A 23,758-nucleotide genomic window follows, 5' to 3' on the forward strand; every position below is an offset into this window, starting at 1 on the left:
CCGGCCCTCCACCCCCAAGGAAAAACCTGTGACCCCCCCCCCCTTTTTTTCCTCACGTATAAGCAAGTTGGAGAAAACAGGTAGATGTTTTCAGAAGTTAATTTTATTATATGAAGATAGCATACAAAATACATTCATGGTGACTAGAGATGTAGGACCAAATTAAGTCTTACTTATATCTGCAGCATATATTCTTGTTTGTATAAAAGTAACTTTAAAATTCCAGTTTCCTTAAATAGTCACGCACAACACACACACACGTATATACACATACAGTTACTACCACTGTCAGTCCAAGTTGCGCTCCTTTTGCAATGAAAAGGGACTGGCAAGTATCTGTTCGTGTTTGACATTCTTTACGGGCTGGGAAACCAGGCACAGCTAGAAGACCTACATAACATTTTTTTCAGGGTTTGGACAAATTTGTTTCACGAGCTAAAACCAAGGTCTGAGCATCGCTTCTTAGACTTAACTAGATACAGACTTCCATATGGTTTCAGTCCCGTTCCACCCACACTGTTACACATACGTGCTCTCACAAATCCTGAAAGGACTGTGCCAACTATGTTTGTCATAAATGCCAAATGGTTCTAATAATACCATGGGTTAAGGAGTGTTTCAGTTTTTAGTGTTTAACATTCAGTGCTGGTTAAAGAACCAGTCTGTGGCAAGCACATTGCAACTGGGTGGACTCATGACTGCAAGCTTCCGTTTTCCTTTCTGTGTTAACACTCTAGATGGAACCGTCTTGACCAATGGACTCACGTAGGCTCTAAACCTGAGTCTTTGAAGCAGCTGAATTAACATAAATTCTGAGGATTTTTTTTCTTTTGGAAAGATGGTATCACTGAGGTCTTAGAACAATTAAGAATTAGGTTATCAAAATCAAGATATTGTACGTATAGTTAAGGTTTTTGTTTTCACTCATTGCTGGATCCTTATCGGATATGAAAAATCGGCAAAGCTGATTGAGGTCTTCTTTTCTTTTCCCTGTTGAACCTCCTTCTGGTTACCTCATTGATACTATCACCGACTGTCACAGGTGGTTTTTGTGCACATGAAGACGAGGAAGAACAAAGCTTTTCCCCTCTTCTGGCCCTGGCCTGATTTTGTCTGGACTGGGGTCCTGGTGGAGAGGCCTGCCTCACTTCTCTGCTGGCCAGACGCTTCTCCAGCAGAACCCCCACCGGAGCACCTGCTTCCTTCCTTTTGGGGTGTGCTGACTGTCCTGTCTCTTTAGACTAAGAACCTTGACACAGGAATGTGACACACAGGGAAGGAAGTAAAGATTCTCCTATTATATTTCAGGTTCTAGAGTTAAGTTACTTGCCTAAAGGGAAGCACACTCGTCTCTACCAGAAGCAGCAATTCACTGTTAACCTGTCCAGCTTTGACTGGCTTTAGAAGGTACATACGTCCTAAATACACAGCATCAGAGCCTGCTGAGAGTTCCAGGGTCTTTAAACCCTGAAGAGTAGGCACCCTTTTGTACCCTGTCTCCCTATTTCCATCATTCTCAGACCCAAGGCAAGGGCCAAAGCAGATGAAGAGAGGCTTTTCTCCTATCGATGGCTCAATAACTAATATCCTGAGTCCCAATTCTAAAAGTATCTTGCATAAATTACATATCACCTTTTTTCTCCAGGAGCATAAAGTGCTTAATAAACATTGGTTAATACTCTTCCACATCTTTCCAGTAGACCAGCATGAGATTGTAGAATCCCCATTAAAAAGGAAACATGATTGGCTTCCTCTCCTTTGGGCCCCAACTGTTCCCGCGAGTTGGTTTGGGTGGTAAAGAGATGGGGTTTTTACTGTGCTCATCCTGCTTTCGCTCCACCTATCCTGGTTTTGGTACAGAGGAAACCCTCCGCAGGACTGTTTTCATCCTCCTCAGCTTCCGTTTATAACTAACTGGACAAAACAGGTTAGTGTAAAAAAAAAAAAAAAAAAAAAGTGTCTTGATTATATATTAATACTCAAAATAGAATCTGACAACATTTTTTAAAATGTGGCTTAAAGCCCCACAGGTAACCCTAACAGACCAAACCCGTTCCAGTGAGCTTACTCTGAGCAATCTGCTAAGTGCAAGGCCATGGTGCCCGTGGAGCCAGCCGAGCTCAGGGTGAGTTTTCAGTGTATATTGCCAGAGGGGCCTGCAGTCCGGGCTCAGATCTGAGCACCACGCTCCGTGCTAGAAATTTTAAAACGTGCCATATGTGGGAATGGGCATAGATCCAGTCCCATAGCTAACGTTTTAAAATTTGTAGTTGCCAAAAAGAAAAAAATTGCTTGTCCTTTACTTGCCTGCTGGAATCCAGAAAATGTCCCCTCGTGTCTCTGTCCTGTCTGCTCCCCAAGGTGGGTTCTCAGTGTGGACCGGGTTTGGTCCGGGTCCGGAAGCCCTTGCAGTGTCATGGGGGACAGCCCTCACCTACTCCCTTCCCATGCAGGACGGCGCCAATTCTCCCCAGTGCTTTTGTCCTCCTTGCTCGCTTCTTCCTTTCTCCCTTCTCCTCCTCCTTCCCCGGAAGTTGCATCTGCTAGAGGACCCCAGAGACACTGCGAGGGCCGGCTTACGGCTCGTTGCCTCCCGGTTCCAGGGTGCTGGTGGCTGGCCCCGTGGAGTCCATGCTGCCTCGCATGATCGGTGCATCTCCTGAATCACTGAACGCCCTGCCGTCTCGGGGGCAGGGGCAGGTAAGTCATTGGGCTTGGAAATAAGGGTCTCTCTAACACACTGAATTAATGTGAGGATTTACCAGTGGTGTTCTTTACTTATCACTATTACTCTATCTGGGGTTACATTCTTGTTAGTCAAAAAGAAAAAGAAGCACTTATTAAAAAAAAATCACAAAAGGCAGCTTGCTCCTGTGGAAAGGTAAAGGTGTACACGTATGTATGTGTCCTACTGGCAAAAGCTAGTTTTCAGGGGGTATAAATACTCGCGTGGTTCTAGAAATAAGGCTACGTGTCGAACTTTTAGACAGGCGGGGTGGAATATAGGACCACCGAGTTGTAGTCTGGGGGAGGAGAACAGGACGAAATCTTCTTCTCCAGCTCTGAGTTGTCGTATGTGAACCTGCGCCTGCCTTTGCTGGTGTGCCCACACCTGGGATGGCAGACAGTAGGCCGCATGAGGTCGGAAAGCCCCGACTCCTTACTTTTACTGGTTACTCTCAAGCTAAAGAAAGGAAAGAAAAGAAAACAAATGCACAAAATTGATTTCTTGGAAACAAACGCTGATGTCCGTCCGCTCTCTCCCGTCGGGTCATTTGCTCACGGCTGTTCTACAGCTGACGGTTATTGAGCCCCATCCCCACCTCCGGGCAGATGCCCTCTGTCCTAAAGCTGCACGCTGCCCCTCTACTCCCAGCTCGGTGGCACCCGGCAGAATGACGTCTTCCACTGGCCGGGGGGGGCGGCAGACTGTGTGACCAGATACCGCACATCCGTCATCTCAGGTGGAAAATGCCTCCAGGACACTCATGGCCCTCCCCTGTCCTTAGACCAGTTAGCTACCATCGTGGGCTGAAAAATGCTCCCGCCTCCAGAATCCCTGGAACCTGTGACTGGCACTCGAGATGGCAGAAGACTGAATATTCTCTTCCGGGGTGAGAGAGGTGGTGGAGCTGAGGATCTGCGGAAGAGGAACTTAGCCTGCATTATCCAGGCGGACCCTGAGCACAACCACATGTGTCCTTGTAAGAGAGGGTGATGGAGATGCACAGCCACACGCAGAAGGCGGGGGTGGGGGGCGGGGTGGAGCAGAGACACGTGGCCATGAGCCACGGAATGCCCAGAGACACCAGGAGCTGGAAAAAGTGAGGAATGGATGCTCCCTCGGCCTTCCAGAGGGATCGTGGCTCTGCCAGTACCTTGATTTGGGGCTTCTGGCCTCCAGAACTACAAGAGAGTACGTTTCTCTCTCTTTAAGCCGCCAAGTTTGTGATCGCGTGTTACAACAGCATCAAGAAATGAATAGAGCTTCATACAAAAAGGTTAGTGCGGTTGTCTCCCCGTCATGTTTGTGTTCTAGAAAACTTTTAAGTTACGGGACTCTATGTCACTAGCAAGGCTCAAAGGAGAAACTTGCTTCTGGTTCTGTATTTTGCATCCAGCATAAGATAGATAAACAAGAAAGAAAAGCTTGTCTTGTCCATTCATGTTTGTTTGTTGAGAGAGGATATGCAAGTAAGCCTGCAGGGGAGAGAGGGTGGGGGCAGCGAGAGCAGCAGGGGCTCATCGAAGCAGGACTCGAGTTCACCCGAAGCGGGACTCAAACTTACGAACCGTAAGATCGTGACCTGAGCCAAAGTCCGATGCTTCCCCCACTGAGCCACCCGGGAGCCCTCACGTTTGTTTCTTAATAGCTGGGATGAGAACGAGGAAACCTGACGCGCCACCACAGTTAGGTTGGCTCTGGACGAACACGTCCAGCATTTTCTTTTTAAAAATTTTTTTATTTTGAGAGAGACGGAGAGACAGAAGCCCAAGCAGGCTCCGTGCTGTCCGATTCAGGGTTTGAACTCACAAACCACGAGATCATGCCCTGAGCCGAAACCCAGAGTTGGATGCTGAAGCGACTGAGCCACCCAGGCTCCCCAACATGCATTATCTATATTTTTAATCTCTGGAGTGTGCAATCGTTTTCCTTCACAAAGATCTAGGTAAGTGTTCCAAAGTAGGAAACAAAAGGTTGTGGTATCCTGCTTCCTTTCCTCCTGTGTATACTTATTCTTTGTGAGGGTCCCCTAATCTGTTACCCTCTGAGGGGACTCCACTCTGGGATCATCATTGTGCTTATGTTACCAGGAAACTATGCAGATGTTTGCCTGGCCATGTTCCTACCCTTTGGATTTATATCACTCAGAGAGGCATCTGGAGCGATCTTTTGACTTAGGTCAAGATCAGCAAACTACAACCTGTGGGCTGGTCACCTGCATGCTTTGTTTTGTTTTTAAGCAGCTTTATTGAGATACAGTTCACTGTTTCAAGTGTCCAGCTGAGGGGCACTTGGGTTGCTCAGTCGGTTACGCGTCTAACTTCATCTCAGGTCAAGATCTCATGGTTCGTGAGTTCGAGCCCTGTGTCGGGCTCTGTGCCGACAGCTCAGAGCCTGGAGCCTGCTTCCGATTCTGTGTCTCCCTCTCTCTCCCCCTCCCCTCTTGCACTCTGTCTCTGTCTCTCAAAAATAAACATTAAAAAAAATAAAGGGTCCAGCTGAATGGTTTTTAGTATATTCATAGATGGTGCAACCATCAACACAATTGATTTCAGGCCATTGTCATCCCCCAAAACCCATACCCATTAGCATAGCCAATTGCCCTTCTCCCACACTTCCCACCCCCCGCCCTAGACAACCACTGGTCTACTTTCTTTCCACAGATCTGCCTGCGCCCGGCGTTTCATGTGAATGGAAGCCTACCGCATGTGGTCGGCGGTGACTGGCTTCGTTCACTTAACAACGTTTTCAAGGTTTGTCCACGTTGTAGCATGTACCAGTACCTCGTACTTTTTTATTGGCAAATAATACTCGATCGTATGAGTCTACTGCATTTTATCCAGCAACTGAAGGACATTTGGCTTGCTTTTACTTTGGGTCATTATGAACGATGCTGCTACGAACATTTGCGTACAAGTTTTTGCGTGAACGTTAAGTTTTCCTTCTGTTGGGTGGGTGTGTACCTAAGGAGGGCAACTGCTGAGTCACAGAGTAACTCTAATTAACCTTTTTGATTAAGATCGGCCAGACCGTTTCCCCAAGTGGCCAGACCGTTTCACATCCCCACCAGCAACGCACGAGACTTTCATCACCTCCAACTTTTTGGTTCTAGCCATCCTAGTGGGGGGTGAAGCTGATTTGCATTTTCCTGATGACCCGTGACCTTAAGCATCTTTTCTTGTGCTCACTGGCCACGGCTACCTGTTTTTGTAAATACGGGTGATTGGAACACAGCCACAACTCCTTGTTTATACATTGTTGATGGCCTGCTCTTACACTACAGTGGCAGGGTCGAGTAGCTGTTTTGTGTGTGGGTCCCGAAGAAAAGACGGTCAGGCTCTTGACTTTGGGGTAGACCGGGCAGGCGTTTGAACGCGGGAAGGGAGGAATCCCTGATGGATAGTTTGCCTGTCCAGTGCTCTTCCCAGGCAGAGACTAGCACGGAGAAGCCGAAGTGACAGCAGGGCCAGTGGAATAAAAAGCCGGAGCCTAAGTAATTCCAACGCTACTTGCCGACGGCCACTGTAGGGATGGAATGCCAGGATCCAACAGGAAACGAGCTTTCGTTTGGAAGGGTTGGCGTCTCAGGATGGCATGTCTTAGTACCGGAAAACAGGGCTGTGACGCTTCCTGTACAGATTTTGCCAGCCGAGGCTGTAATCGCAGGCCAGCTCCCCTCCCCGCCCCCACGAGCACGTCTCCATCTGACTTAGGCACTGTTCACAGGTGGGCATGTCAGGCTCCTTCCAACTGAGTCACTGTGCCTCACGCGTTTGGACTGCCTGTCCTGTTGGGAGTTTTCTGCATGTTTTCACTTCTTAAGTCCCAGGCTTCCTTCTCTGCTCTGGTGCTCATGGCCCTGATTTTATACCCTCTTTCTTGCCCTTCTGAGGGGGAAAAGAGTGCTTTTCTGCAATGCCTGGACACTGTAGTTCAGGAAGGCAAGTAGCCCTCAAATGTCCCCATTACATTTTCCCCAGCATCTTCCTTCACACCCCTCCATCGATTGATCATAGAAAAGACCCCCCCCCCAACTTCCTTACTCAATCTTCAGTGAGGCCTTGGGTTTGCTCTCAGCCCAGGTGAAGCGCTTCAGCAAGGGGGAGGCCAGCAGAGAGCCACTGTCCATCTGGTAATCCTGGTGGGGAGGGGGGAGGAAAAAGGGTTACACTTCTTGCCTCACCCAGAGGGGGCCACGCTGAGGGGGGGGGGTGGAATAATACTTGGCTGTGCACTCAAAGTCACCCCAAGCTCTGTCCTCACCTGCCTATTAAGACAAAGCATTTTCTCCATAGGGGGCAAATCTACATTTTGTTGCAAGCAATGCCTATTATTCCCAGTGACTTGGAGGCCCTGCTTCCCGAAGGGGAAGGAAATGCATTTAAACACAAGGGAAAACTACAAGTAACAGGTGAGCATTTTTTATAGTAAACTTTTACACAAATTCTTGCCTACATATACTAAAACGAATTTTGGCAGATGACTATCGTCTACGGGCATGCTGTTCTCTGGTGGCCACACAGAAGATGCACCACACAAAAAATTCTGAGATATTGGAGCGTCTGGGTGGCTCAGTTAAGCATCTGACTCTTGATTTGGGCTCAGGTCATGATCCCAGGGTTGTGGGATCACACCCCGTGTTGGGCTTTGCACTGAGCTTGGAGCCTGCTTGAGATCTTTCTCTCTCTCCCCTGCTCACTCACTCTCTCTCTCTCTCAAAAAAAAAAAAAAAAACCAAAACAAAACAAAACCAAACAACAACAACCAAGAAATTATGAAGACATGGTTTAAAAATCAGTCTTTTTTCTTATGACTCCTATGGAATTGTCAGACTCTCAGCTGTCATGGTTTCCGGCACAATTCCATGTTTTTTAATGGATTTTTTTAATGTTTTATTTGCTTTTGAGAGAGAGAGAGAGCACAAGGTGGGGAAGGACAGCCAGAGAGGGGACAGAGGATCCGAAACAGGCTGAGAGCGGAGAGCCCGACGCGGGGCTCAAACTCAAAAACCGTGAGATCATGACCTGAGCCGAAGTTCGGCGCTCAACCAACTGAGCCCCCCCAGGCCCCCATCAACATTCCATTTTCTCGTTGGTTCATCCTTAGCATCGGGTTTTAGGCAGGTCTTCCTTACTGTGCTAACGCAGCATTCCCAGTGAGTGGACTCTTTGTTCCTGCCACCCTTGAGTCTCCCTTGGGTTGTGTTTGTGTCCTTGATCATCAGTAGACAAGCCTAAGCAAGCCAAGGAGCTTGCAGTCCCCACTGAATCCCAGTGGGGAGGGTTGAGGTTGAGAGAAATGTTCCGTGTTTTGCTCAGTGTCGTTCCCTAGCACTTAAAACCAAAGCAGAAAAACAAAATTTCCGGCTACTTTTGTATGACTGGAATACTTTTGTATGACTTATTTGTCATGTTTTTAAATGTTTTGATCACTTTCTCCTCTTTATCTAGTGCGTTTGAGAAGCTTTTGGTGCTTTTTAATCTCCAGGCCACTGGGTTTGTGGCCATCACCTTCACACCATGGCGGGTTTCCCAGGCCCTTTATGGGACGTGGGCATCACCCGTGCTTCTCAAACTTCACTGTTCACATCCATCCCCTGGGGACTTTGTGACAGCGCGAAGTCTGACTCCGGGAGTGTGGGTGGGTCCTGAGATTCCGCATTCCTAGCCCGTTTAGTGGCAACCGTGCTTACCTGGCCTGGAGATCACTTTGAGTGTAAGGGTCTTGAAGCAAAGTGTACTCTTGCCCGGTTTTCCCTCGCCTCCCCTTACTCCCTCAACCTCAAGGCCCAGAGCTTCCAAGTACAAGCTGGGTGGGGCCTTGGGTTTGCCAGGTTGTTCCGGATTACTTCTCCCATCATGGCTGGGGAGGAACATGGCTATTCAGCCTCTAGAACCCTAGTGGGAAGGGACGTAAGGCTGAAGTAGGCTACTCTTATGAGAGAGCTTTCTGTTAGATCAGGAAGACCCAGCTACTCACAGCTTTGGATTCCTCCATTAATCTGAAAACAGGGTTCCATCATCGATAGCTAAGAAGCTTAGAAACCCACCATGGAGTTACTGACTAAACTGTGACCCAAGGGACTAAATTATGACCAGGTGAGGACTTGGACCCTGCAGTGAATTCTAGGTCACTGTCAAACTACAGAATTACCTGTTTTCACATCAGCTCCGTTTGGCTAAGTCTTGTCCCCGGAAATTGTTGTCTGAGCCACTCATTACTGACCCCTATGAACTGGGAGCCAGCAGGTTACTGGAGCTTGTGTTTGGGTAAGAGTCTGGCAAAGGGTCCTGCCATAGTGCACTAAGTAGGCTAATCCCATCACTTACATCAAAGATCGAGGTGGCGTTTGGCGAAAGTTCTTCAAAGGTTTTGATTCTCTCCAAGCTCAAGAAATTGAAAGCATTTACATATCTGAGGAAGAAGCAGAAGGATAATCAAGATAGGAAAATGCATCTAGTTTTTATTAGTCGGGGGACTATGGGCACTGTCTCCCAGCTGAGATGAACCAGAGTACTGGAACTTTCCTGCTGTGTTCTCCTGGGAGTCCTGACAGTGGTGGCCACTTCCCCCCTACGGCTGTCAATCCACACTGCATAGTTTTGGGCAAAATCCCATAGGGACCCTGGAGAGACTCAGCAGTGGTTAGGCCTGTAGTCCCTTGTGGAACTGGGGAAATGTCAGGCCCAGAAGAAACCCGAGTCATCTCGTGGTCTAAACGCCGTATCTTACAGAGGAGAGAAATGATGCCCAGCGAAGGGGGGTGACTTGATAACGTGTAGCTGCCTACTTCCCCAAGGATGTGAGGAGACCAATGAAATGACCCCCCAAGGCCACACAGCTGATTTAATGGCTAGTCTTGTATATTCTGTTCTGGGATTACAGACTGGGAAAAAATGGGTTGTAACTGTGTGTTTTCCCTATAACTACCTCCTGACCTTTTGTTGATGACCCACTAGGAAGGCTGGCAGAGATCTCCACCATCTGGCTCTTCCTCGGGCAAGTTCACCTACTGACGGAGTTTCTCAGTCTGAAACCCTGTCACCATCTGCAAGGCCCGATTTCTAGATGAGCGCTTCATTGGTCGAAGGCTGAGCAACCCCCTGAAAGGGCTCAAGCAACTTTGACAGCTTCCCTCCTTCATCTCTGACACAATCAGCTACTGCGAATGTGTTCGGTCTGACCTAGTTTTCTTGTCTTTAAAAAGAAATGGGTGATTCATTTGTTGCAGCCTGTTGGGCTGGTCACGGAGAGGGAGCAGTGCCACCGACATGTAACCCATTACCACAAATCGGGGCTGGTCACTGGACTTCTCGGCCTGTCACAGATGGCTGTCAGTCTTTTCAGACTGGCCCAACCCTTAGCTATGCCTCCCCTGGTCACCTGCCCAGTTTGGCTGAACTGAGGTCAAAGCTCTGGGGTTGTGCCTGTTGCAGATGAAGACGCTAGAAGGCCCATAGGATAGTCTTAAACACCCTAAACATAGTCCTAACTGCATGGAAACAAGGACGCAGTGTTAAAATACCTGGGTCACAGACTCTATTCTGCCACTTTCTAGGCACACAGTTTTGGCACGCTATCTTCCATGGAGCCTTAAGGGCCCCATTTGTGTAACGGTAATAATAATATCTACCGTATAGTATTGTTTTGAGCATTAAAGGAATTGATGCTTTGTACAAAGAGCCCAGCACAGTCCCAGACCACGCACAGCATTAGTGCTGAATGTGTATGATACACACGTAACCATTAGTAGCGATGTTTGATTCATATGTGACTGTTGGCATTGATGTGGGATGGTCATTGGTAATGACGTGTTGACACACGTATAATCGTTAGTACTGAAGAGCTGATCCCCGCCCAGCACCCAGTGGAGACACCGAATCCATACATTTTCCCTTGTCCCTTCTCCAATTTTCCTCTACAGTAATGAATGGTATGTTAGTGTATCCAGTAAGAAAAACAAATTATTTTATCTGAGGTCTCATGAAAAAAAAAAAAAAAGTCTTTGGGGAAAAAAAAAGATGTAAGATTATTCTAAATAAGAGTCAAGAGGGGCACCTGGGTGGCTCAGTCGGTTAAGTGTCATGATCCCACAGTTCGTGGGTTCGAGCCCCGCGTCGGGCTCTGTGCCGACCGCTCAGAGCCTGGAGCCTGCTTCAGAGTCTGTGTCTCCCTTTCTCTCTGCCCCTCGCCTGCTCACACTCTGTCTCTCTCTCTCTCAAAAATAAATAAACATTAAAAAAAATTTTTTTTAATAAGAGTAAAGAAAATGCAATGTACTGTTCTTGATTGGATCCTGATTTATTTTTTGTTTTTTCTTAAGGTATAAAAGACATTTGGGGAACTTACGGAAACCTGAATATTTAATAATATTAAGAAACTATCAAGGGACGCCTGGATAGCTCAATTGGTTAAGTGTCTGACTTCGGCTCAGGTCATGATCTCATGGTTCGTGGGTTTGAGCCCTACTTTGGGCTCTGTGCTGACAGCTCAGAGCCTGGAGCCTGGTTCTGATTCTGTGTCTCCCTCTCTCTCTGCCCCTCCCCTGCTCATACTCTGTCTCTCTCTCTCTCTCTCTCTCTCTCTCAAAAATAAATAAACATTGAAAAACAAAACTACCAATTTTTTCTGTGTGTGATAATTTTGATGTGGTAACACAGGAGAAAGATCTTACAAGATTTAGGGTAGAACGTTATAACGCCCGAAGCTCTCTTTCAAAACAGCTGGGCAAAAAGAACCACATACATGCAGAGTATATGCGTAGAGACAAAATAGGGCAAAATGTTAACTGTGTTTGAATTTGGGAGGTGAGCTTTTTTTTCTATTTGAAAATTTTATAATGTAAAGCTGAGGAAGGAAAGAAATCTTACCTGACATTATCAGAACTTCCTGAATTAAACTGTGGAGCTGAAATATCTTCCTTGAAGAAGTCATCAGAGAAGGCACGAGACGAGTATGAAAACCCGCTATTTCCTGTCAGTATGGCATTTAGTGGGATATAGTCTTTACCATCCTAAAATACCAAAGACAGAGCTTTAATTGTACAGATTTCTATTTCAGCCTATTTCTGTGAAACATATCAGCTTCCACTATGTCACGTCCACAATCTTTCTTGCGTTTGGGGAAGATAATTCTGCGTGCACACACATTTTTTTTTTTTAGCTTCTGATCTCTGCTATTAGCAGCTCTTAAGACAACAAATAAAATACCTCCCCCCTTGACTTACATTCAAAGGCGTATCAGAATATCTTCTGATATTCTAGATTAGGTTAGCTTTACCTGTTGTACATTTGCCTGGAGCAAATCGCCTAGTTTTTCCACAAGTTCTGCAAATCTTGGCCTTTCTTTTGGGTCTTTGTGCCAGCAGTCCAACATGATCTGATAGCTGTTGAGGGAAAGCACGGTAGAAATAGCTGGAGAGCAGTGGTGATGGTGTAGACTGCCCCACACATCAGCGACGTGACGGGTGTCGTCCTACAGATAACGGTTCTGCTTCCTGCGGCTTATGATCCTTGCCCTCACTTTTGGACTTGGGCCTGCAGCACCCCTCCCCCCCGCCCAGGCTGTTTGGGCCAGGGTCCTACCGGTGGTGGGAAACGTGTCTAGAAAGGCAGGCTAACAAACCCCGCCCTCCAGATCCCGTCACCACCCAAGTTTTTTGGAGGGCTTGTGGTCTCTGCAGAGGGGAAGACATAAGCTCTTCTTGAATAGAGCAGAGGTACTGGAAGGAAAGCACAGTGTCCACTTGCAGCTGGGTGTGCGGCATGGGGCTCCTCCCCTCATGTTCAACGGCATGGCAATGTCCTTCAAGGTAAAAGTTAATGTAGACACAGATTCTGTGTCTCTGAAGCAGGCTCCAGGCTCTGAGCCATCAGCACAGAGCCTGATGTAGGGTTTGAACTCAGGAACGGTGAGATCATGACCTAGACTAAAGTCAGAGGCTTATTGACCAACTGAGCCACCCAGGCGCCCCTGGCTTGGGCTGCTTAATAAGGATGCAGTAGGTCTAGGGCCCCCCAGTTCCGTTACTGAGCTCAGCAGCGGAGACTGGTCGAGAAGGCACTGCATACAAGACTCATGCCACCTCCAAAGGGTGACAGTCTGTGTCAAGTGTGAAGAGTCCCTTGGGCTGCAAGCAGGTTGCTTCCATGTGGAGGATCCCCTCTCCCCCCCGGCAACCCCAGCATTTCAAAGCAGCCATTACAAACTGGCCTCCCACGCTTCTCAGGGCACTGGGTACAGGTCGGGAAACGACTGTCTTAATATTCCAGAAACCAAATCGTGTCCTGGGGTTTAAACGTCAACAGGGTTCCTCTATGATTCTTCTCCTCTGACCTTTGAGATGTAAAAGTGGGCCCTTCTCTGGGCCGCGTCGAGAGGATACAGGTCCCTGCCTGCCCCCGTCCCTGGAAAACACACAAAAGAGCACCCTGCACAGACTGGCTTACACATTTACTCTCCTTGGGTGCTCTGCTCTCCTCAAGGGAAGTTTGCTGTCAGTCCTCTCTTCTCTCGAAAGATCATCTGGGCCAGAGAGGGCTCTGACCAAGTTGGATCAAAAGCTGAATGTGCTCAGAATTTGGAACTGGATCAGAACCCGGCTGTTGGCGCTATGTGGGCAGGGACCACATCTCGACCCCTGTCACCTAGCTCAGAGCCTGGCATATAAGCGCTCCAGTACTGATAAGGGAGTCACCCGAGACAGCAAGGCTTCCTTCCATGAATCCTTAATCATCTTGCAGATATTACTTGTAGTGCTGGGACCTGGGGGTTCCTGGGAAAAGCCTGAGAACCCCCCCACGCTGCCGCCTCTTAGACATGTGCTTTCAGTCTCCACCAGCCTCTCCCAGCTGGGATATCCTTCTTTGGTTTCAAAGTATACGTGAGGTGGCCAACACAGACGGCAGGAGTACAGGCAGGTCACGAAAAGAGAAAAGAACACGATCAGGAGGACGGGAAAATAAAGACAAAAGGCAAAACCACAGGCAATGCTGATACCACAGAATTTATGTCCTGCCTCTGAGTAGCTGGAGACAGGCAGCGCTCCAAGCTCCCAGGCAGCTGGTGAAAAGAAGGAATAATCGACGACGTGATGCACGCAAGCCAAACGTTAAAAACACACCAGTCACTTGGAAGAAGCACGGCTCTTCCTAGAACCGAAATCCGAAAGGAAGCGGTCCCAGACACCCCTCAATCAATGGCAGGGTTTCCATCTAGGAAATAATGACTCCACGGGACCATCTTGTACCCTTGTCTTTCAATGTTGGCCAAAGCCTTAACGGCAAGAATCCCAGTCAGCGAAAACAATTCTGAGAGGCAAGACACTGCGGTCCGGGTGCGAGTGGCTCTTTAGGTGCCCAGGGGAGTAGTGACCCCATGTGGTCATCAGACCCCCTCCGTGGATACCGGGCTTCAAAAGCAAGCCGTGCCAATACCTGGATGGTGGAGCTGAGGTTTTACTTTCTCCGTACCCAGCAAGTAGATCTCCTAGGTCTTTGATAAAGGGACTGGGGCTCACAAAGATGTCTTGCCTGAATGGCAAATTCTCCTGCCTTTGTCCAAACTGATGGGTCAAGACTGTACTCAGAAGATGATTCTGGCTCTCTCCCACCCATGTATGTCATCCACTGTATCTATTCTACCTAAGTCCTAGGGGGTGCGGTGGGGGGTCAACTGGTCCCAAGAGCTGTGAAGGCCAATGTCGACCTCCTGAGGCTCACTTTGCAGACACGTAGGAGACTGGGAGTGAGGACGGGAACACAGGCTCTCTAACTCTGGGCCACTGTCCCTTCTCTCTGGGAGACCTAGGAGAGGGCCGCAGTGCCCAGCGTCCCTAACTATCCCTGACCGGCAGGCAGCCTCAGAGTGAGGACTCAAAGGCACTTGCTCCTTTCCGGCAACCCGGGTCAGCCTGCTCGTGGCCAAAGGTCTGAAGTAGCCTGAGACAGTCTGCAGTCTTGTACGATCTCCCTTTAAGTCGACACATTCCACTAATTTACTGAGACGGGTGCACAAACGTTTACCTGCATTGGCTGTGACGAACCCTGGCCTGCTCCCACCTTCCCACACTGGAGCCTAATCATCCAAAGCAATTTCTAGCAATAAACAATCTCGGAGGCTGTTGGAAGGATGTTAAATACATACACAGATCGTCTATCAAAGGTAGGCAAAGCAAGAAAGGCTTTGAAATAGAAGGGGGGAAGGGGTGGTTCCTGAGAGTAGAGGGTGTGCAGTCATGCAGGGCCCCCCCACACGCACCCCCCCACTGCAAAGCATCCTTTCACCGCTGAGCGAGCTGCCGCGAGGACTCTCCCCGGGTCCTCTCCGCCGAAACTAGCAAAAGGGACCACCTACAAACTACTTGCTGTTTTATTCTGATTCTTGGTTTCTGATTTCTAGTTTCCACTCCTCTTGCCTAAAATCCAACGCGAATCATCTCAGCAAACACCAAAGGAAAATTAAAAAAAAAAAAAATTGGAAACATTCCTTGCTTATTTCCTTATTGAAAGACATCTGATTCAACAGGCCCTGGGCGAGGGACCAGCCACTCCGCGTCGAACGGTTTCCATCACTAAGTAAACAGGTTTAATAAAGAGACACCAGTTGCACCCGACCCAAGAGCCCTTCTTGAAACCAGCTGGGGGAAGGGCTTCCTTCTCAAGCTATCACCCAAGCTCCCAAGTGCACGCCACTTGAGGCCAAGTTCAGGTCACAGAAGCCTGTTCCGAGGGCTGCACTCTGTCCCCCACCCGGGCCTCCCACAAGAAGGAAATTACATCAGCTCTCAAATGCTGGAGAGTGGCTGGAGGCTGGAAGTCTAGCCTGCCCAGCAAACATTTCACAAAGCTGCTGCCTTTCAGAGTTTCTAAAACGTGGAGGAAAGGAGAGCCATCCTTTCCTCCACAGGCCGCGTGGGCTATAAGTGCCACCCGGGAGGGACTCATGTCAAGACCTGAAGCTTTGATCAAGTCCAAGGGGGTTTTCAGTCCAAAGCTGATAGGACTTTGTCCCTCTAGGGTCACTTTGGACCGGAATCTGGACAGATATTGGAACAGACCCGGCAGGTTTGTGGCTCTGGGCTCAGACTGCCTCCTTGGCAGTGTGGCTAACCATTTAGATGTTCCGTGCCTTGGTTTTCTTATCCGTAAATTGGAGATAATAGTTGTGCCTACGTTGAGGGTTGTTACGAGCATCAGGTAAGTTAATATATGTTAAAAGACACTTAAAACAGGGCCTGGCACTTGAGCACTAAATAACTACTTAGTTAATAAATATCAGACGTTACCTAATACTGGCTGCAATTATGATTATGGTTAGTAATGGAGAACCAGTCTTGTGATTATGAGATCATATGAAAAGTGGAAATATTCGAAGCATGAGTGGACATATTACAGAAACCTCTTTTCTAAGGCATGTGGGGTATCTTTCTAATTTAACAGTCCCGTGAGCCAGGGAAATCAGTTCAAAAGACTGGCTTCTAAACGTCTCCTCTGCTACCTGGTTGACAGAGGACAAATCACTTCTGAGAGGATTAGCTTCATTACTCATCAAATTCAGAGGAGAACATCTGCCTGTCTGCCCCTCAAGGTTTCTGGGAATTTCAGATGAAACTGTGGGCCGGGGCGGGGGACGGTGGGGAGAGGGACGCTTAGAACACCGTCAAGTGCAAAGTCCTCTCATTTTACACCTGGCGGTTGCCCCCTCTCCACCAAGCAAAAGGAAGCAAGCCATTAAAAACTCTTCAACACCTTCAACTCCCCCCGCGGCCCGAATGTGGTCCTCGGGGCTGACCTAGCTCCGGTCCCAGCTCTCAGAACGGAGCCCTGCCTCAAGCTCTCTGCCCGTCACTCAGCAGACACGGTGCAGGGCTGACCAGAACAGGTCCCCCCGGGCTCCTTTCTGCACTCACGCTACTCCCCGCCGCCGCCTTTGTGGGCCCGAGTCCCCCGTCCTCGTCCTGCGTCTGACCTAGCCTTGTCTCCAGAGGCTGAAGGAAAGAGACGGCAGCCTTGCACTTCGGCCAAGCCCGCACTTCCTTCGTTCCCTCGGACTTCTCCCCAAAGGCCATCCCGGGGCTTCTGACAAGACCCCATGGTGTGGGTGGGACCGAGAGGGCCGCCTGCCAGTTCAGGAAAGGTGGTGCCGCCCTGGGGAGGCCCAGGCCCTTGTCAGCAGCTCAAGGAAACTGCAACTGTCATCACATTCCCGCTCAGGCCTTCACGTGCGAAACGTCCACAAAGCTTCAGGAAAAGAGAGCGTCCCAGGGAGGCCGGCCAACATTGGCACAGTGGAGACAGCCTTCCCGTGGGGCCTGGAGTCCTAGGATGGTAAGCGGGAAGCCCCCTCGAGAAGCTCCACACAGCTGCCCACTCCTAAAACAAGTCCAGAGAAGCCTTCACGTCCATGGAGTATGGAGGACGCGGAGTGGGATTACTACCTCGTTCGGGAGAGTCCCCTTTGCCTCTCCTACCCCTCTTCCCTTGAATTGCAAGTGAAACCCCCCTCATGGGTCTCTAGCCAACGGAGGGCCGGAGCGACCTTTAGGCCTTCATCCCCGTGGCTGAGCGGGGCTGGGAGCCCAAAGGTCAGCACAGCATCTCCTTTCTGGGGTGTGCCGGCAGGAAGGGTGTGGGCCCGACGGGGAAGGGAGGCGGCCGGGGGCTCACATTTCAGGAGTCGCGTATTCGGGGGCCCTCATCCTTATGCCTTCCTTCAGACGGCTGCAGAAGTCCTCGTCCATTTGTACGCCCGGGTACGGGGACCCACCTGTAGGACACAGCGTGAGAAAGCACAGGGCGCGTTGTGGCTTCCGGGCGCGAAAGGCCACAGGGGAGCAACCGGTGTTTTCCTCCCCTTAAAGCGATGGTTCGGTCATAAATCCCCAGGGACTGGAATGGCTGCCCACACCCACACCACCCACAGAGAAGCCCAGCAAACCCTTGGGAGGCCACGGGCCTGGGGGTCCGACGCCCACAGGCCAGTCCTGTGGCTACTCCAGTCTGCGGGGTGGGGGCTCCCCGCGCCCCATAAGGAACTCTAAAGAAATCCCGTCATTAGAGACTCATACCTTGGGTTAATGAGATTCTTTCTAAAAACACAAGCGACCCAGAATAGGCCAGTCGTGGATCATTCCCACGTCAGCGAGAACGGTTTCCTTCGCTACTTTCCCTGACCTCCTCACAGGACCCAAGCACTAACACTAGCTGCTGTGTGGGACCTGAGGGAAAGGGGGCCTTGGGCTCCAGGGTGAGGCTGAATGGGGGGGGAGGGAAAGGGGGCCTTGGGCTCCAGGGTGAGGCTGAATGGGGGGGGAGGGAAAGGGGGCCTTAGGCTCCAAGGTGAGGCTGAATGGGGGGGAGGGAAAGGGGGCCTTGGGCTCCAGGGCAAGGCTGAATGGGGGGGGAGGGAAAGGGGGCTTTGGGCTCCAGGGCGAGGCTGAATGGGGGGGGAGGGAAAGGGGGCTTTGGGCTCCAAGGTGAGGCTGAATGGGGGGGGGGGAAAGGGGGCCTTGGGCTCCAAGGTGAGGCTGAATTGGGGGGGAGGGAAAGGGGGCCTTAGGCTCCAAGGTGAGGCTGAATGGGAGGGAGGGAAAGGGGGCCTTGGGCTCCAGGGGGAGGCTGAACAGGGGAGGGGAGGGAAAGGGGGCCTTGGACTGCAGGGCGAGGCTGAATGGGGGGGGAGGGAAAGGGGGCCTTGGGCTCCAAGGTGAGGCTGAATGGGGGGGGAGGGAAAGGGGGCCTTGGGCTCCAAGGTGAGGCTGAATGGGGGGGGAGGGAAAGGGGGCCTTGGGCTCCAGGGCAAGGCTGAATGGCGGGGGGAGGGGGTGGGAGGGGGAACGGCCCACGGACAGGGGGGCTGCCAGAAGGGCCTAGACGTTGCCTTCTGCGTTCTACCGTCCAGAATACCCACGCAACCTTCCCTTCTAGGGGGACGCTTGGCGGGGGCCAGGAGTGAACGACGCCTCCCAACCTGCTCTGCTCCAGACCTCGAACCTCGTCTGTCTCAACATTCGCTTGTCTGCACTTTCTGTGCCGTAGGAAGCAGCTGGGAGGCGTGCGCCTCTGGCACTGTGTCACTGCGGGGCCACTGTGGCCGCCAAGCTGCTTTCAAGGACTGAAAGCAGCAGGTGTCTGTCATCGAAAGCAGGGGAATGATTTTCACACATTACAGGAAACCAGGGATGTTACCGGGTGACTTTAAGCTGCTCCGAAAGGCAGAGTTTTGGCAAAGTCTGACAGACCGCTGGCTAGACCCCACGCTTGGGAGGCCTCAGGGCATCCGTGTGTGTCCGCAAGCAGACTCTGGGCTCTGGGCACATCTGTGTGCCTGGGGCCGTGAACAGGGTTTCCAGCCACCCATGGCGGATGTTACTGGAAGCAGAACCAATATGATCGGCACTCCTATCGTTCGCCCTGCATAAACCAGCGTGGAGGGCTAGCCGTGCTAGTATTGGAGCCACGAGAAAGGCCTCCCATCTCGAACCCTGGTTGAGCTGTGCTTGGTGGGGCCTTTCCGAAGAACTTCTGAGAGGTGGCTGATGCGGGGAGGGGAGGGGCAGGGCGTTAGGAGCCCGAGACTTTGAGAAATGAGGAGAAGGAGCCAAGGATAGAGACAGCAGTCAGACTGGCTAAACCTGACTTCAGACGTGATGCTGGTCCGAAGCCCTACACGGACCCACGCCGTCTCTGAGATGCTGTTCTCAAGGGTGCATTTACCCGGAGGACGCGCGGCAGAGGGTGCAGGTCCCTTTCTCTCCCCTCTCCCCTTCCCCCAGATTTACCTAAGGAGAAGATTTCCCACAGCAGCACTCCGTAAGACCACACGTCACTCTTGGTGCTGTAGATTTTGTCGAAGATAGATTCGGGAGCCATCCATTTCAGAGGAAGTCGAGTCTAGAAAAGGGCAGGGGGGCCTTGAGCAGAAGGACGTGAAAACAAAGCATGTTCAACCCAAGTGCCCACGGGGTCACCTCCCAGATAACACTTGGCCCACAGATCATTTCCTAGAGCAGCTATGGTTTCCTAGAATGGAGGAAGCCCTTCTAACGTGCAGCGCCACACCAATGGGGCAGTAAGTGTTGGGTGAGCCCCTCCCACGTGTCTGACGTGTCCTCACTCCATGACTCTGTAAGAAGCCCTTCTCCCCACAGAAAGCATGCGCGCTCTACAGGGACCTGGAAAAGAATGACCTGAATGAGGACACATCCTGAAGACTGATGATTTCCAGGGTTGTTTTTTTTTTTTTTTTTAAGAAGGAGGATTTTGAAAGGCATCCCTATGTAGAAAGATGATCTTAAAAGTCACTGAATCGGGGGAGTGAGCAAAGGCGTTGGAAGGAAGGAAGGTGATAGACTGCCTCTAGGAGACCATGTGGCTGGTTTTCAAGTGGGAAGACAAATCTTCCTGCTCTTCGGAGAGCAGGGGTCCCACTGCATTAGGCCTTGCCACTTAGAAACATTTTGTTTTAAATGTTTTTATTTATTTTTGAGAGAGAGACAGAGAGCACAGGTGGGGGAGGGGCAGAGGGAGACCCAGAATCCGAAGCAGGCTCCGGGCTCCGAGCTGTCGGCACGGAGCCCGACGCGGGGCTGGAACTCCTGGACCGCGAGATCGTGACCTGAGCTGAAGTCAGACGCTTAACCGACGGAGCCACCCGGGCCCCTCAGGCCTCGCCACTGGAGACGGGTGAGGTTCGACAGGAAATAAGGGACGACAGAGACAGTGAAACGGAAGTGAGAGAGGCTGAAAGAGAGATGACAGAAAACGACAGGCTTTGCAAATCAGGGCTCCTAAGCTCTCCTTTCAGGAAAAGAGACTGTTGGAGCAGCGGTTCTCAAAGTATAGCCCTGGGATCAGCTGTGTCTGCGGTACCTAGAAACTTGTTACAAAGGCACATTCTCAGGCCCCACCCAAGCCTCCTTGAATCAGAATCTCCGGGGCCAGTGGGGGGGGGGGGGTGGGGAGCTCAGTAAATTCTCGTTCCATAAGCCCTCCCAGGTGATCTGTGTGCTTGGTCAAGTGGGAAAACCACGCCTAGAGCAATCCTCAGAGCCCAGACACAGGCTTAAGCCCTCAGGCTGGAGAAGAGAGGACACGGGAGGTCACCGCCCAAAGTGAAAAATAACACAGTGTTCAAAAACAAGCAGGGAAAGAGAAGCCAGGGTGAGCCTGCAGGGAGATGTGAGGCGAGGGGGGGGGGGGTAGACTCGGGAGGTAAACTGTTTCCTCCCCAGCAAGATAATACCCACACCCTCCCCCACCCCTTCCTGGGATATACACACCTGCTGAATCAATCACCCGGGTTTATTTGAGGGAAGAGTCCAGGGTGTTCTTTCCAGTGGTTCAGGGAACTCCCAGAGGAGTCAAGGGGAGGTGAGGATACGGTCTTACCAGGGCCCCACGGAACACTCCCCGGGTTAGCAGTCTCTGGCAGTTCTGCCCCAAAGCACAGGTACCAAGCCAGCAACCGGGAAAGGCCAGGACCAGGGGAAAGGGGCACTGCTGAGCCCCACGCAAGGCCTCTCTGGGACACAGCCACGCGGGCTGCTTGTCTTCACAGAAAGCACACGATGGTTTTCAGGGAGCGTGTAAATATCTACCCAGGGCTTTGGTCTGTGGTTTAAAGATGAGAGGGTATAAATGAGCCCAAGAAACATCAAACAGACTTACATCTCCTTTTCTCACATAATCGGGGTTCTTATAAATATCCCGGGCAAGGCCAAAATCGCAAATCTTCACCACGTTGTTCTCAGATAAAAGAATATTTCTTGCTGCCAGGTCCCGATGAATGCACTAGAAGAAAAGAGTTGTGTAATCAATGCATTTCCTTAACCTCACCGGCTGATTTCCTTTCCTCTTAATTGGAGGATCCATTTCGCATCCTTCCTTTCCATGAAGGAAGCGACTCTCAACGCACAAGGGGTTACCATAAACACGAAGGCATCTCTTCATACCCATGGCCCCAAAGTCAACAAATGCCCTGGATCCAGCGTCCTGGTAAACCAAGCTGGCCATCGATTTCTACCAGTAAGCAAAACCGCCCCCAGCCCCCACTCCCCCACCCTGCCCAGCCTTTCATCCCGAGGTGCCAAGGTCGGATGGGGACCCAGCTGCAGTTTCCGTGGAGGACCCCACTGGGATGTATTAACAGAAGCTCTCCTGTGAAGTTGTGTATTCTGAGATTCTGGCCAGTTCTGAAAAGATGCCAGAGGGCAAGGTGGAGAATGGTCGCCACATTCGTCTAATCTGAAACCTGGTGAGGTTTTTTTTCCCCCAGAGTTAAGTTCTATGCCTTGGTATCCAAGACTCCTCAGTCCTATCAGGACAAACTGAGGCATCTGTTGATGACAACACATGACAACAAATTGCCATAAGTTAAGCAAATACTGGGAAGAGCCAATTGATTTATAGCACAAATGAGTGTGTGTCCATATGAACGTCTTCCGGGCCTGGCAGAGAAGAAGACAGTAAAGGGCAAGGCTGACCTTTCTGGAAGACAAGAACTCCATGCCTCTGGCCACTTGAAAACTGTAAGAAATCAGATCTTCCATAGTGATGGGCTGCTTGTAGAAATCATCGGAATCTGGAAAGCATTAAAAGCATAACTGTTTGTGATGGCTCTCGTTATCCTACCAGATCCCTGTTTATTGGAACAATGTTAGCAAAACAGAAAACAAACCAACAAGTAGATCAGAGTTCAGTTTCAAGAGCATTGGAGTTTCAACATGAATATCCGAGATTTTTCCAGGCCTCCGGCCCATTTTACCCAAGGATGGGGGCGGGGGATGATCCGTCAAGACAAAAAGCCCTGAGGGGAGACAATTGTACAGTTCCCCGTCAAAATTAGTAACTCTGTAAATAATCTTAATTCAAATCTTATCTCCTCAGGACATTACCCTTCAAGTCTCCCACGGATGTTTATTAGGGTGATAAATAAGAAAAAAATTTCAGAGATGCACAGTATGTTGTAAAAATATCTCAGACTGTAGGACAGGAAGGAATTAATACCTACCCTCCTCTTCCTCAACATCACTCAGACTTTTATCTTCCTGAAACCCAGAGCTTGCGAAGCTCTCACTGCTGGTGACACTATCTAGTCTTTGTTTCTTGTCTTGCTCCGGGTCTGGCTCCATTTTTTCTTTTTTGGGCTCCATGTGTAATGCTGCATCCTTTGAACAGACCAAGAAGGACACGGAGAAAAAGAGAGTTCCAGAAGAGCAATGAGCAAACTAAGCCTTTAGGCTGGCAGTCGCCTGAGTTGAATGTCATTGCACAAAACGGATAGATAGCAAATTGGTAGCAAGGGCCCTGTGGCACTCAGGTGCCTGATTCTTCCTGGGTTTCTAGAGTCTGGTTCTGCTTTTCGATGGGCTTCTAGACAGCATCTTAGGTAGGATAAAGAAACATTAATGGTGCTCACTGAGTGCTTACTCTGTGCGAGCCGGTATATTAAGAATCTTACATACGTTTTCTTATTTAATCTTTCTAGCCATTTTCTGAAGTAGTTGTTGCTTATACGTGAAGAAAACGGGTTCAGAGGAGTCAAGGAATAAAAGTCACATGCAAGTGGTAAATGGCAAAGCTAAACCCAGGTCTGGCCAACTCCAGTCCATGCCCTTGATCATGTTTTCCATACCGCCCGCCATCTTGTGAAAGACGATCTGAATAACAGAAGTCAATCCCTAGCGGACGTAGGGCTTCCCTTGACATCATCCCTGTGGGTAATGGGAGAAGGCTGTGGTTCTCAATTTCTCTCATTTGTTTGGGGAAGGACGGAACGTGAACATTTCTTTTTCTCCCCTCCATTCAGAACAAAGATACAGTTTGATCCTAATAAGGGCAAAAAAGGCCTTTCATCCTGGGCTGGACATCCACGCCCTGGTTTGTAATCTGGCTCCTCTATTAACCATGTGATATTGGGCAAATTACCTAGGTTCTGGGGGTCCCATTTTCCTCACTGGAAAAGCTCCATCAGCTTATCGTGTAGGTGGACTCCTCGGAAAGGAGGTGCCGGGTTGGGGTGTTCACGTGGACC

The 23,758-nt window shown here is 50.1% G+C and overlaps 1 protein-coding gene across 1 annotated transcript in view; it reads right to left on the reverse strand.

Moving 5' to 3' along the window:
* Positions 1–2,545: 2,545 nt before the first annotated feature.
* Positions 2,546–23,758, reverse strand: part of FLT1 (fms related receptor tyrosine kinase 1) — a 171,589-nt gene continuing 150,376 nt past the window's right edge. The window contains exons 21-30 of the mRNA XM_042988867.1: positions 22,736–22,892; positions 22,209–22,306; positions 21,394–21,516; positions 19,506–19,617; positions 17,392–17,491; positions 12,005–12,110; positions 11,596–11,738; positions 9,055–9,139; positions 6,769–6,863; positions 2,546–3,184 (exon numbers count right to left, since the gene is read on the reverse strand). Coding sequence (XP_042844801.1) covers positions 2,983–3,184; positions 6,769–6,863; positions 9,055–9,139; positions 11,596–11,738; positions 12,005–12,110; positions 17,392–17,491; positions 19,506–19,617; positions 21,394–21,516; positions 22,209–22,306; positions 22,736–22,892 — 1,221 coding nt within the window. The 3' untranslated portion in view covers positions 2,546–2,982. The remainder of the gene's footprint in view (positions 3,185–6,768; positions 6,864–9,054; positions 9,140–11,595; positions 11,739–12,004; positions 12,111–17,391; positions 17,492–19,505; positions 19,618–21,393; positions 21,517–22,208; positions 22,307–22,735; positions 22,893–23,758) is intronic.

The sequence above is a fragment of the Panthera tigris genome, chromosome A1 (assembly GCF_018350195.1).
Source record: "Panthera tigris isolate Pti1 chromosome A1, P.tigris_Pti1_mat1.1, whole genome shotgun sequence".
Lineage (NCBI taxonomy): Eukaryota > Metazoa > Chordata > Mammalia > Carnivora > Felidae > Panthera > Panthera tigris.